At 46.2% G+C, this 15,491-nt stretch overlaps 1 protein-coding gene across 2 annotated transcripts in view; it reads left to right on the top strand.

Moving 5' to 3' along the window:
- Nucleotides 1-11,132: 11,132 nt before the first annotated feature.
- LOC129381603 (uncharacterized) overlaps nt 11,133-15,491 on the top strand; it is a 35,998-nt gene continuing 31,639 nt past the window's right edge. For both annotated transcript variants that reach the window (XM_072285684.1, XM_072285685.1), the window contains exons 1-2: nt 11,133-11,360; nt 13,545-13,615. In XM_072285684.1, the coding sequence (XP_072141785.1) occupies nt 11,239-11,360; nt 13,545-13,615 (193 nt within the window). In that variant the 5' untranslated portion in view covers nt 11,133-11,238. The remainder of the gene's footprint in view (nt 11,361-13,544; nt 13,616-15,491) is intronic.

The following is a 15,491-nucleotide window of genomic DNA, read 5'->3' as shown; positions in this document are numbered from 1 at the left end:
AATTGGCATGAAAACGCCGCATTCTCCACGGCATTGCCGAATCGCATCAGGGAGCCACAGATACTAATTATTCTAACATCAGCACAGGTTTGCATCATAATTGCAGACACCAACTGCCCAGTGCCGCTGTAATGCTTCAACCTGTTTCATTGGTGCAGAAACATGTTCTACCCTTTAAGAGGTGTTATTCCGAAATTATTGTTAGGATTCGGTCACTGCAGCAAACGAAGGAAGAATTTTACATAGCAAACTACATACGACAAGTTGTAAATACTTTAACCGTTAAACTGACAGCATTCGTGCCAGTCAATGCGCCGTTTCGTCTATGGTGGATGAGTGCTCTCCACCATGTATTGCCCCGAGTGTGCCGCTCATATTATGCCAGCCAGCATAGAAGGTATTCAATGAGAACGAACCATTGCGAGTGGCGCATTTACAAAACAAGGCTGTTTTTTTCCGAACCTTGTTTTATTAAAACATAATTTCACCTTTTCTTTTCTCACAGCTAGCAACTGTCTGAACAATACTTTAATAATTGCAGTATTTCCGACGAGGCCTTGCGTTACCAGAGGAACACGCAGCACGTTCCGACGACCGACGAGATTTGCAACGTCGACGGTACATAGGAGATTGTCACTCACCTTTACTATAACCATAGCAGATAGCACCTACGGCTACCGTGGTAGCGTTACATTTATTGCGTATATAGATGTACTTTACCACCACCACCAAGACGGTTTCCGCATTAGCCAGCTTATAACTGTCCTTTATAAGACATTTGTGCTTATCTGAATTTAAGCAAATTCATACATAACCTATGCAGTAGAAGTTTTTGAATGAATTTGTTCTTGAATCAGTGAGCTGGTAAAGCACGCTCCTAGATAAGGGCAGAAGCGGAGACTGTACATTCCATGCAATGATTGATTCACGCGTAAATGGAAGCATCGCTTGACCATTGGCCTACAATATTATTTGCCGAGTAGAATCTCGGTGGGTTTGACTTGCTGACAGCGTGACATTGTCAACCTTAAACCGATCAAGCTGGTCGACAAAGTAAGCGGTTTGATACGAATGCAGTGTGCGATGTGCAATTAGTCCGGCCTTTCAGATGTCTATACCGGAGGGTGGTGACGGTGCTGTTAGGTTTGCGGCACAACGTCAGTATTGCTCACCAATAGCATGTTACGAGCAGCAGAAATATCCCGCTGCGGCCGAATGCGAAACTTACAGCACACAATTTGGGGCTCCCCAAGACAGTTTATATTGAAGCACTTGGTTCTTTCATACCAAAAAACCAAGTCACAGCTGCAGCATAAAATCCTTAAAAAATAATGAAAATGCAACGCAAGGAGCGCACAAAATTGTTAGGTAATTGGCCCTCTGTTGGCATAAATATTTACCAAATCACCGTAATATACGATTACAGCATCAACATTATTCGTATTGACAGAGTAACAATCACAGCACGCAACAATTTCCAGTGAGGATGCCACTATCTTGAAATTGTAACGCTTTGTTAATAAGAAAATTTACGCCATGCTGAGACACGGGACTTCCGAACTGAATGTTCTTTTTTATAAATTGAATAACCTCCTTCGCATGCATCAAGCATTATTCGGGTCTGCCAGTATCTGTGCAGCCTCTTTCGCACACCTGACTGATAAACGTTGCCACTTTAAAGGCACGAGTGATAAAATTGAGAATGCTGGGCAATAAGAATGAATTCCCTAAATTACGCCGACGCAATCACACTTTAGTTCATTCATCGTCAAAGATATGTCTAATCTTTAGTTCCGGTGGTTGGGAATCCGCGGTTAATGCTTTCTGTGGTATACGAAGGCGGAGACACTGAGGCATGTGGGATGAATAATGCCATAAACATTCTTAGCCGATTCCACCCCCCCCCCTTTATATTGTAGATAAAGTTGCATTTTGCAATACGCGCGTCCCTGCAGTTTTTGTCCTATATGAACTAGCGCCGATGTTCCTCCTGAGGAGGGTTCTACCGCAATTTCCGCCTTTTTAGGTCTCTCGAGTTTTCCTTTCTCCATTTTCACGCAATTTTTGCGCAGTTGTGGGGAAGATGTGCACCTAGCTACAATACTTGCAGCGCTATCTATGCAGTCCACATTTTTATCGCGCTTTGAGGCTTTCCGTTGCATAGTTCAGTGGCATTACCCCGTGAATTAACACTTCCGCATTTCATTCCAAGCTGATCCGGTATCCGCAATACAACTGTTACTCATGCGCATTGAGGAATCTTTTTTATAGTTGTCCTATAGGCTGTTGATGGCCTACACAGGAACATTAGCGAGGACGGCCGTTTTAGCGTTCGCAATGAGCTGCTAAACCTGCAGCGCTTACAGCCGGTGTTTAGGAACTTCAGCTACCGCAGCCACGGAACCGGTTTCGGATAACCACTTTCTCAAAGGCGAGTACGTATTTCCATGACGCACCTATCTATCATAGAAGATCAATAAATTGCGGCATACGTAAACCAAAAATTTAAAAGGCCTCCGTAGAAATGCATCCTCTGAATTTTTCTTTGTCGTTGTGTGCGGCGGGCTATGTCAGCGGCTCGTAATAGATGAACGATAAGCAAGAACTTCGTGAGGCATCTAGTGTGCTTAATACTGGATAACACAGCAAATATATTGGGTCAGGTGTTCCCCCCACAAGAAACCGGTATATCGTTTTTGACGTCGAGCACTCCCGTGCTCTCTCCCTGGTTTCACACAAAACGTGATAATCTTCAGAAGAGTCCAACAACAGGGCACAATCTTGATCGTGCTCAGCTTCCTCATGGCCACGAAGTTCTTGCATGCATTCAAGACATAGTTGCAGAAAGAAAGATCACCACGTACGGAAGCACAGCAGTAAAGCTTCCCTACCTGTAAAAGCTTCTTGCCTGGCACAATAAGCACGAAATATCCATTTCCCATAAATTGCCCTTGCACAATGGCGAATGAACACCTTTACTATACTTTTATGTCATACAGGTCTCACTGACAATGGCAGGACAAGTTGCCAGTACCTGGGGTACCTCAGAAGCACCGATAAGGCAATACCCAGCACAAGTCGCGCTGGCATGGAGGAAGCATCAGCCAATTTTGAAGACGGCGCCACGTATGTACACATCTATAAAAGTTCCATTAAAAGCAACTCAAGAGGCGAGGGATGGTTACCCGGTACAAAAATGATGTCTCTACTCGGTAATTTCTCTTTATTAGGGCTATCTCTGACGGCTGAAACAGGTACTGCATCGGGAGTTTTGAGCGTTCGGCCGGCGCGGCTAGCCTTGACAAACTTCATGCTTCCAACAGTGCGACCGGGCACATCTCAGCGGTGTGCACACCTCATGCCGCATACACAAAGCTACACAAGCTCACCCGATTTACCATACTGTTACCATGCCGCAATGTGCGGTACACTTGCAGGTTAGTAACCTGCTTGCTCACACCCCATTATGGAATATGTAAAGAATGTGAAGGCGCTCATCGGAGTCAAGGCTAACAAAACGAAACAGGGTATTCTTGTTTTCCTGCAAAAGTCCTGTAACAATTACGCTGTCATTGACGCACTTGCGCAAGGGATACAAGTTCCGATTACTTAAATTGCAAATATCAGCTGCTGTTCAGACAGCTACTGTTAAGACAATACGCGCTTTTCCTCATCTGTGGTATAAGCAAGTGGTTTACGCCCCATTAATAAGTAAGCCGGCCAAGACCATTATGAAATTCTTAACGGAAGAAACGGCCATCGAAAAGACGTTGGAAGAGCGCACTCGGCGACATTGTCGCCCAGTGTTCTCAGCGAGGTGAAAAATTCAAGCACTATGCTCCGACAAAATCCGAAAGACCACTAGAACAGTTGCACGCGAAGAACTACTTAAGATGTTCTCTTCGATGCAGCCTCAAGTAGCCTTAATTGTTGACGTCGTCTTGGAGGAGTTCCAGCAGCCATTAGCCTTTACTGAATTGCCGCAGCCGAAGCCTGGAGTGATGGCCTACGTCACAGTCTTAAGCCGTCTGTGTACCCCTTCGCGCCCGCACCTTACGACTGCTCGCTTTGCTGAAACTGCGGAGAAGCCGAACACGTCAATTGCTTATACCCATACCTTTAGATGCTACTAAAAGGTTTTGTATTCAAATATTTGCGTTCACAGGGATATGAACGACCGCGAGAAATCGCTGACTGCTTAGCTGCAACTGAATGGAGACTCCGATGACTTTCTCGATCTCTCTTGCCAAGGAACTGCGTCTCACTGCTGCACCGAGGGTACACTAGGGCAATACGTGGCCGATATGTGGGTCCATCTCCGGTAAACTAAACACAGCAACCTACAGAGGTGCGTTTTCTGTTCATTGAAGTGCCGAAGGTCCTCCGCCGCCAACGCGAAATAAGTCTCCACGCCAAAGAAACGACGCGCTGCAATTTCGACGAAGCTCCGAAGAAAAACTACGGTGCACAAAGGATACCTGACGACGCCACGAAATAGTGGGACTGTGCCATTGTCCCATGGTCAGACGCGTCGCAAAGCCTAAGATAAGACTAGGAACCACCAACATCGACGCTGTAACCGTGCTATGGCCGCTTTAGTGGACAGAGAACCCGACTACTCCGTCATGAATGAATCCTTAACCGCACATTCGATAACATTATTGACTACATAGAAAGGACCCCGAAATCCGACCAGCTGGAGGTCACCTGACAAGGATGACTGGAATAAGCATGTACATCGAACACAAGAGGTGCTAGACACCCTTGCATCGCAAGAATCACCCTTGTGTCTTAGGATCACGACAACTCTTCCGCCTACATGAAAATCCAGCGAATGTGTGCACGCGCCGTAAGGCCGTAACCTGCGTGTAAGCAAGTCAACTTGCGCACAAGTAAGCGGTTTTACCGTAGCTAACCAACTATGATTTCGTTGCTTTAATTTTCTTTACTACGTGCTCTTTTGGTCTTTACTCTCATTTGGTGCTTGTAGCACTGGCAGGATAGCTTTAAGGTGGGCGCATTGACACGTGTACTTTTTGTCTTTTTTCGGCGAACCGGTTTCACCGCATAAAGTGTTTCAGCGCCTAAAGATCTCGCTCCGCACAGGACGCGCTTGAATGTATCAGAACCTTCTGGGTCATCCTCCCTGATTTTGCCGGCTGTCTATGTTATAGTGGAACCTTGTTTAATGGGATTGCTTGCGTGACGAGAATAGTGTTCCACATACTGTAAGGAGCTTGAGCCCATGCGGCTAGACGGGAATCTTCGACTAAACATTTTTAAGTAACCGACTCGCTTGAGCCGCAGAAGAGTTTTCCGTAGGTTGACGCATGTGCTCGCTACTATCATTCAGCCCGAGTGTAACTCTCTTGTGGGCAAAGTTTCGCTCAATAAAGAGTTAGTTGTGTGACTCGTGGTTCTTGCTACTGTGATTTTCGCTGAAGGTCACTGCAACGTGAAAATATGGAAGATTGAACCGTGTCTTAGTGAAACTTTCGTCGACAGTAACAGAAAATTGTGCGTTGCTCTGCTATCGCAAACATCGCAGACCAGCAAAGCTGAGGGAAGTTCAGGCTACAGAAAAATTGATGCCGTCTTCCTCTGTGGGAGGTTTCGGTTGGGACGACGCGCCATTTAAGGCGTCTGCCCCAACAGAATCGCTTTGTTGAGACGCGATATGCGTGGGCCTCGTATGCCGGAAGCAGCACCGCCACCCCTTAGCTCTGATGCATACTATCTCGGACGCCATGTACCAGGTGGCGTTTTGAAATCCGCCGAAGCGATGATATAGTGATCTAAAGAAAGGAGAGACGCTTGATTCTGCAACCCGTGAGGGAAGCGTCGAACCAAACGAGCCCGTGGTTTCTGTTTTTTTTTTCTTTTCTTTAAATATGAGAGCAGTGACGTCACGCCACCTGTGTCCCTTCGGCGCAGCTCCTTCTCCCTCACTAGTCTCCACCCACCCTAGCCGCGTCGCTATGCTGCGCGAATCAGTTTTTTATACGTTGCTTTCACTCTCTCTCAGCAATCTCTCCCCCAGCACGGCGAAGCTGCGAACGCCAAGAGAAAACCAGCGAGGTGGTAACAGCTGCACTGCAAAAACCTCTTATCCAGATGGACTGTGCCTTGCTGACTCGCATTACTTTACTTGGCGATGTACCATCTGTATCAAACCAAACACGAGCAGCGGATCCCGTGACCGAAGCATAACTGAAGTCGCCGTCAGATAGTTATCACCATTGACAGGCTCGCACATCCGGTTTTACCGGACTATGCGATGGTGCTCGCCCTATACCGCGATATTTTCGCATCTCTTCTCTTTGATTTTTGTTTTCTGCATTTGAAATTAAAGAGGAACAAAAAAGAAGAGAAAATATCGCAATATAAGGCGAGCATCGTCGCCTGGTGAGGTCAAACCAGATGTATCTGTCAATGCTGATGACTGGAAGTTTGCGCACACTAAACTTGCAGTTACGCTTCGGAAAGGCCCTCCGGTGTTCGGCGTTCCCATTTTCCTCTCCCCTTTTCGGATTGCGTGTTTTTTTCTACTGACGTGCTTCCTTTTACTCGTAACAACTCCAACCTTCTTATTTGTTTGTACGACTCACGCATGCATTCTTACATATTAAGTCTTGCAACTTCTCATAGTCATTGCAATCTAAACAATATACAAGGCTATGAGAACGCCATATTCTTCTTCTCTACCGTAACTCTCCAAATAACTTGACGCACTGATGGAGGCTTACCAACTCTTTCACACGTCCGATAGACTTTCCGCCGTTTCTATGTAGTAAACCGCGAAAAACTGAAAACCAAGCTAGGATACTTTCTCCTTTTGTTACGGGCAATTCTTTGACTTACATTCTGGGCACGGGCTCTAATGCGTTTATTATGGTGAGCGGAGACCTTCTGTTCTTTCGTGACAAACAAGAGTACGAGATGCTAAGCAGTCTTGTAAAAGTTGGAGGAATTCTGATGACTAACATACACACCGATGCATAAAAAATGCGCGCGGATAAATATTGCTGCAGTGGCCAGCCTACCTGAGCAAAAGGTGGTGTCCAAAGCCAACGCTCGTACCAGTGTGCTGACACACCTCATTGCAAGAAGTCATCTGCGATGGTGACCACGCAGCATAACCAGGATCACGTGAAAAATGAAAAAGATGGAAAAAGGTCATCACCCTAAAGGCCAAAGAGAATATCTCGCTTCAGTAATCCCATAAAAGGCGCAATACTTTTCATTCACAGCCTTTGCTGATGGGATGCGTAAGGGTGGGGGGGGTATTTTTGAGACCAGGAGAGGCATTTAAACTCTGACCATTCAACCTTCCTGTGATCGGCCATCTGAAGATACCGTGACGACGTCATTGTCTCATTGGGTGTTATGGCAATAATTTTATAGACAAGTCCGTCACTTATAATCCACAACTTAAAAGCCCCTCGAATCAGTGTCAGCACAAGTAATTCTAAATTATAGATTGGTTACAATTCCTTCTGTTTACCTTCAATATAAATGCGTGTTATTACAAATGCGTTTTTTATGGCTGGTGAGTGAATAATGGTGGTGAATGCTCAACAATTTGTAGCGCGACGCTCGGTGCGATGCCAAAGGTAAGGACATGGAACAAGTTTTTGTAACCTAAGTTGAGTGGTTAAAATGAGGAGGCCATGTAATGTATCACATAAATAATATTGTTCTGTTGATTAGGCGCATGGCCCATCTGGGCTTCTTCCTTACTTGGAAAGAAATCTTATAAAAACTTTTTAGGCAATGACCACTTCACACTAGCGTCTACTTTAATGCAGCAACGTGCCTGTCCTCGGCATATTCCTATGTTGAAGCTAGCTTCGGCCAATTGGTCATATTTAAAAAAATGCAACATGTCTAATTTGTTATTTGTTAAGCAAACTTGGCCTAGACGACGTAATAACGTACTTTAGCACTTTTATTACTAATGCCGCAGGGTACGTGCAAGAGTGAGGAAATGAGGACTGAGAAGTTACGCGAGAAAAGCAAATGAAAGCATGGGGCACACTTCGTCGATACCCAAATACGTAAAATTGTATCAAATTGAAGAAGGTAAGTCAAAGGATAGACCAACGTAAGGACAAGCTAGAGAACAAGCTGGGGCAGTTTCTCTCTAGCATAAGGTCCTGCACAGAATAGATGCAAGTCTGGTATGGGCTAACACGTTTACAATGGGAGAAAACTCATCCGTAGGCCCTCATGAATGACAGAGGCAGGAGCCTAGAAGATCATGCATATACTCTTGGTAAACACTTCGAGCATGAGTGTAGCTCTATACCGAAAATTCAACCGTTTCTAACTTTTCCCTAAGATGTATTACAGCTTTTGTAATCTTCGAAGGCCAATTCTCTTAGCTCCAGGACACTCGATTTGCAGCGTTTTCAACTGGCTTACTTGTACATTAATCAACTAAGGCTTTTAAGCAATTGTCCGTGCACCCTGCAATTGAATCATGGTGATAGAGAGAGGGAAAACTGTATTCAATGCCCTGGCTTGGGTCAAGGGAGACCGGCGGCAGCGATGCTAGCCTGACCGCAGCCTCCCTTCCTCAGCTGGTGGCCGCACCTTGAGTCTTGGCGGCGTCGTCGTCCAGCCGAACTAGCCAAATGTGATCCTTCGGGCATTCGCCGAGCAGCATGTCAGAGCTTGTTTACTTATTTGTCATTTTATGTATCAGCTCACTTCACTGGTGCTGAGTGTGAAACATAACTTACCACTATGGCGGCATCACTTCAAGTATAGCAACCTGGCTTAAGTGTCCACGGCTTGGCACGTGTTCTTGATTCGTAGCGTTAGACACGGATAAACACAGAAACATGACGAACGCGTCTCACGTGTCCAGGAGTAGTATCACTCCAAACACAGGCCAAGTAGGTATTCACGAAGCCTAAACCACATCGAAAGACACTTCAGGGTGAACCCATGCAATTGTGGTCTTTTTTGTTTTTAAGCTAAAGCTCTTTAGGCGAACCATCCCGGAATTTGTTGTTGACTGTGGCTGCTGCTCTGTTACCCAAAATATGCGTGCGTCACGTCTCCTCGCACGCGTGCGCTCTGCAGTTGCCATTACGCGACAAGCACAAGGATGAACTGAGAAATAAAGGAAGGCTACCTTACACCTCTCATTGGAGTCTTATACTTCATCCTGCACACACCTGTTCTTACACAATGCCAACATGTGTACTTGATGGGCGTAATTTCCTTTTGCTTTACTATCTTTAACCGTAAGCAGGCATAGCATTGCAGACTGCTTCTGATCAAGATTTGCTCGCAGCGCAAAAACAAATCTTTGGCGAAGATAACTTCTATGGGCATAGCCGCGTACATGCGTGGGCGGCGCCAAATACTTACATCTTTGAATATTAAAGCATTAAATGCTTAAATTTTCAATATAATAAATTTAGCGGCAAAACATAAATCTAAATAAATCACCCCTATATGAGGCACACAAAGTAGAAGAAAAAGGAAAACCTAATTTGCGTTTACGTACGTCAGAGATCGCATGCTTTGTCAAAAAGGTAAGCTCTTCCTGGAAAGGCCCATCATTCCACAAGGCGGAGAAAGGCGTCATTGAGCCAGTAACAACGAAGTTTACTAGAAGGACAATGTTTACTACAAGTGTATTTCATTGTTTTGGCTTTCTTATGATCAATCAGCGTCTATATAGAGCACCTTCCTATACGACCCGAGCAAGCTCGTCCTCTTTGCGAGCACTGAAAGCTGTTTCAATAAAGAGGGCATTTACTTAGGCAATCGTTTAGTTGATACCGGAAAACGACCTCATTGAACAATGCTCGCTAAATGTGCCTCTAGATCCACTTCAGGCTGACGTACAGAACTCCCGCGCGTAAACTTCGACGCTCTGTCAACTCTAGTTCCCGCAAGAAATTCCTTCTCTTGTACGCGATAGGAGTGCGCGTATTTTGAAATTTTCCTTCCTAAGGCATCTACGTCTGTCAAGCAGTAAACTTGTACTGCAAGATACCGTTGTGGAATGTGGTCCTGTCTGCACGGTTCAGACATCAAGATTATGCCATACCATGCAGCATTGTCCCTCTGATTATATGGAGAGAATATGATCTTCTAGTGGAATGATGTGGTGAGGCAAACACATGAGAAACGTTCATTCCTTGCGCAGGACTTTTGCAATTCACGCAGCAGTACCTCGTGGATAACGATGCAATCTGATGGCAGGGCCTGCCATACTAGGAGGAAATTCTGGCAGCCGCAACCCATATTAATTTCTGAAATGAAAACGTTGATCGCTGTAACGTGGTGCCAGCTGGTCACATGTGCAGCAGGAACTACGCGGTGGCTGTTGTAGATGAAATATTTTGTTATATTCGAGTAACGTCGCTTGTCAGCTCGGAGCACCTGTCGTTTAGGTTCCGTAAATGATTTTCATTCCAGGGTGGCAAGAAGGGTCTGTGGTGACTGAGCCGCATGACTGCAAGCGGCCTCGGGGCGCTTAAGCTTAAGTTCCTCAAACATGGTTGAGTGGAAAAGACTTTTGGGATGACGTATTTTCACAAGAAGCCGTCCTGTAGCATTAGGTGAAGGCTCTATGTACAACCCAAAACACACTGAAGCGAGCATGAGCAATCCTGTGCTAACGGAGTGCACTGACGTCACTTATACGTGCCTTGTATGTCTAAAGTCAATCGTGGCTCGAACAGCTACACCCCCAGGGATACAGCCAATGTTGACTTCATATATGTTGTCTTCACATTTATCGGCGTAATTTGGCCCAAAATATAGGGGAAAAGACTTTCTGATTCACCCTCCTAAAAACGCCATGTTGGCTTTGGCTCATTCTATGTATCCACTGCTTGCGCCACGACTGCCAATATCTCCCGGGGAAGCCTTAGCACTTCTCCTGAAAGAAAGAAGCAGTAATAAAGAGATGTTTCTGCCTACAGTTTTTGGCTGGGCTGGGGCGTTACTGAAATTAGCTTTGATGATCCAGTGTCAATTCAGCAAGGGCCACTGGGCGCCTCTTTGCTGTTCGAATATTAGCACTTTAGCGTCGACATAGTGGCGCACTCTATCGTCTCTTTTTCCAGATGGGTTTTACGATTTCATTCGAGTTGCCCAAATGCCCGACGTTTTACTGGTTCTTTCATCCTTGACACAGACTGCGCATGCGTGATCATTCAACAACGTTCTGTCTCAGAAAGAAGCTAGTGCTCCGGAGCGTCGTCACCAGCCATGACTGAACAACGAAACGGTGAACAAACGCCTCCCGCGTTTGCCTTCATCAAAGAAGCAACCCCAGGTACAAGCCGCGAAAGCGGCGAGGATGCCTCAGGCCCTTCGGACGATTACCCTGCGTGAGTATTCCCGCTTGTGAAAGTTTTGTTGGATATTGTCAGCCGCAGAAACAACCTGGAATACAATCTTTAACAGTTATACATTTGTTTCCACATCGAAGTGGGCGTTTTCGAGGACTACTTAGATTCAGCGTGGCTGCGGCTGTTTATGACCATAATTAAGAGAAGTTCCTCCTGTTCTTTCGATCAAAGTATATACATAAGTTAGCTTCGTTTGATCACGGCCTCGCACACTTGTAGCAGTAGCCCATTGGCTGGGGTGTTGCGTTGCTTAGCTCGACATCACGCGTAATAATCCAGGCGCAGTGGCAGTTCACCAGCGATTGTGAAACGCAAGAAGGCTCCGTAACTTGGATTTACGTGCGCATTACCGAAACCCAGGTGGTAAAATTTAATTCCTTGATACGTCCTAGAGTTCGTCATAGCGAGATCAGGGTTTTGAAACGTGAAATAGAATTATATAAATAAATAAAACAGTACGTCACCCTTCCATTGGCGGTCAAGTGAGCACACTCCAGGAGCCGCACGAATATCGCACAAATAGTACCAATTGCTAAAAACGCAAGAGATATGTGACCAAGTGAGAACACTACTGAACTTTTTGCTGTTACTTGTTTTTCAGGAAATATAAAAGGTGCGCTTGAAGGAAAAAATTGGCTGGGGCTTAGCTAAGGTTAGGCCTGGATATCTCGAAGCGAAAATGTTCGGTGATGCTTATGGTTTAGCTTATGGTTATGCTTTATGATTTAGCCTATGGATATGCTTACGGTTTACCTTATGGATACGCTTCTGGTTTAAGTTATGGATATGCTTACGGTTTAGCTTATGCTTAATGAATTAGCCTAAGGTTATGCTTACGGTTTAACTTATGGATATGCTTTGGTTAGCTTATGGTTATGCTATACATGTGCCTTGTGTAATTATGCAAATTGCTTATCAATGATATATACCACAAGTTATGCAGTAATATTAACTTCTTTATTCATTATTGTTCATCACATCGTCTTACGATTTCTATACAGCCATAAACACAGGTCTCTGTATCGGTAGTATCACTCTCTTCTCCTTCCACGTTGAATGCGCACCCCTATTCACTGGCAAGTGTTTATATAGTCGGCCTCCACGATAAGCACGCGCTTGCGCCGAACGTCAAACGATGACGCATAGCGCGCGGCAGTGGCCACCTGCGCCGCGCGTGACGTCACGCGTGGCAGCGGCAAAAGGTCAGGCGACGAAGTCGGTGGCGGCCACATGCGCCTACTCCGCACACGCTTACGTAGCCAATCCCGACATACGCCGGCTCGCGCGAAGCGCGGTGTTGACTAGCGTAGTGAAACTTTTCGCTTCGAGACACCATATGTCTTTGAAGTGAACGCTGTGTTCATTTTCGCGGCATGTTCTGGCGAATCGGAAAGCACTACTGGGACGCCGCGACGGCCACGTCATTTTGGCGCGACTCTGAACGGCCACGTTGGCAGAGCGTGCGAACGTAATCGTGAAATGGCGAGAACAGTTGCCGACCGCAAATGTTAAGATCCGTGGTCACACGCTGGCACAGCTGTTGCGGATGCGGCTGGGCGACTGATTCGGCCGACTGGCACGGCCCTTGTACGAGAGGTAAATAATGCAGCCAAACGTAACATAACCTTGGGTTACCCGAAGCATAATTTTAAGCTCTCATCCACCAGTTCCGCACGCTACTCATGGTGCGGCCATCATGTCACAATGTGTATGACTAGCACTTTCCAGTTGACTCGCATGACGTCGTAGAGCTATACGCACGTAGTCTAAAATGTGTGCCTTGGAGAGGATGGCAATACATGATTATATCGTAATCTTCTAGCTTATCACCTTCTTAACTTTGTTCAGAAAGTTCATAATCAGAAAATTGTTTTGGCACGTAAAACCCCATAATTTATTTACCTTGTTCCAGCATCATTCGTTGCTTTCTTATATTACATGCTTCATATCATGATTTAAGAAATTACGCAATTTAAGAGTGTGCCGTTCACCTATGCCAGCCAGAGTTATACTTCTGATAAAATGATACATCACAGGTTTTACCTTAATTAACAAAGAAGCACTTCCCTTGTTCCAAATTCTGTTTGGCAAAAACACTCTTCAGGTATATTCTGCCGTAACTAGGAGCACCGAGCCAAAACCCATGTGTATGTCCCATTCCAGGTATATTGACGAGTACATCAATGACGCGTTGAAGGCGTTGAACCGCCAGACCGATGCCACTGACGTCAATGGTACGTACGGCATGGCCTTTAACCATCGATACCACTCGCGGACATGCTTAACAAAGGCCAGCGGAGGCAGCATTTCCATCGATCATGACGGCGGTGCATATATTGGTCATACCGACACCACTCTAGCGTCACCATGTCGGTTGCTGCTTGTGTAGTCACCGTTATATTCAAGCAGATGAATTGAGTGCTAACAGAGACAACACTACGCGAATTCCACGTGCCTGGAGTTTCGAATGAATTCATTTTCAACGCGATGAATTCACTCGTAAAGGCAATGAACTCTTCTCGATATGTCTTGGATGACGTGTTGAAATGGGGTCAGAGTAACGACCTTACCGATGCGTAGCAAGCTCACCGCATGTTTTATTCTTCATGCTAAATGCTTGCTAGAAGATCTTGTCATTGAAAGGCCTCTTAGCGGCGTCATGCCAAATTAAATTATACGCTGGAAACTGGCAATGCTGCGACAAGGGAGTGTTTCGGTAATATGGTTAAAGTACATTCGTTATGGGAGAGGGTAGATGACATCGAGCAGTCGTGCTACTGTGCCGCCAACAGGCTAGTGTTACTGCTTACAGACAGTCTCCCTCTCTGCCTCGAACGGCGTCCTCAAGCGGCGTTGCTTCCTTGCCTTCTCCGCAAAGGGCCTACGTCATGTTAACATGACGAGCCCCTGCTCTATTATCTATTCCGATAAGTTTTTGTCGCACGACACATCTGTTTGTGGCCGTTCCGTCATTGGATGATCAACCAAATTCCTGTGCAGTAGTGGGTGTCGCGGCAAGCAGTTCGCATTGCACAGATAGATTTGTTAGCGGCACGTTGACTGGCTCTCTCAAAGCGCGGCTCCTTCCTGAAGAGGAAGAGAAAAGAACTTTATTGTGTGCTCTGTGAGTTGGTCGGGAGAGCCAAAGGGCCCGCCTAGGTGACAGCCAGGATTTCGTGGGTCCTGGCGGCATCCTCGGCCCGCTGGACGGCCCATAGTTGATCCTCGAGGGCGGGGATGAGGAGCGCGGCTTCCCAGCGCGTGCGAAAGCTGCTGCTAGAGGCCGCGGTTTCTTTATTGTTATTTATCCCTCGGCATTCCCATAATATATGCTCCAGACTGGCTCGGGATTCACATGTTTTGCATTTGTCCGTAGGATATACATCCGGATATATGATGAGCGAGAGCGCAGGATTCGGATACGTCCTAGTTTGTAACTGCCGCCATGCGACAGACTGCTTTTTTGTAAATTTTGCGTAAGGTCGCGGGAATATGCGCCTCTGTAACCTATAATGTTTCGTAATGTCATTATATGTTGTCATTCTGTCCTCCCACTCGCACTCATTTACCGCACCGTCACGTCCGGAGGGTGTCGGGGCGTCATTTGCTATTGCGGCTCGGTCGGTAAGCCCTCGAACCAGGTCGTGTGCCGCCTCGTTGTTGCCGTCCTCCGCGAGGGTGTGAGCGGGTGTCCAGGTGATGTATATCTTTCTTTTGTAATTTTAGACTCCTGCAAGAAGAATGCGTAGTGCCTCCGGGGAGATTCGGCCGTTGGCAAAGTTTCTTATTGCCGTCTGAGAGTCGCTGACTATCACGGTTGCGTTAGCCTGAGCTACTGCGAGTGCTATGGCTACTTCTTCAGCTATCTCGTTACTTGTGGTGCGTATCGTCGCGCACGTCTTGCACCGTTTCTCCCTATCGATTACGGCTGCTGGAAACCCCCGTCTGCGACTGTATCGAGCCGCGTCTACGAACACTGCGTCCTTGTCGCTGGCGATTTTTTTCTGTATTTGCTTCGCACTGTTCTTTCTTCTGTCCTTATTGTGTTCTGGGTGCATGTTCTTTGGTAAGGGAGGTATTACCAATCTTTCCTTCGTATCTCTCGGGATG

Source organism: Dermacentor andersoni, chromosome 11 (assembly GCF_023375885.2).
Source record: "Dermacentor andersoni chromosome 11, qqDerAnde1_hic_scaffold, whole genome shotgun sequence".
Lineage (NCBI taxonomy): Eukaryota > Metazoa > Arthropoda > Arachnida > Ixodida > Ixodidae > Dermacentor > Dermacentor andersoni.
Note: the sequence above shows the minus strand (reverse complement) of the source record. Positions and strands in the feature narration are given on the sequence as shown.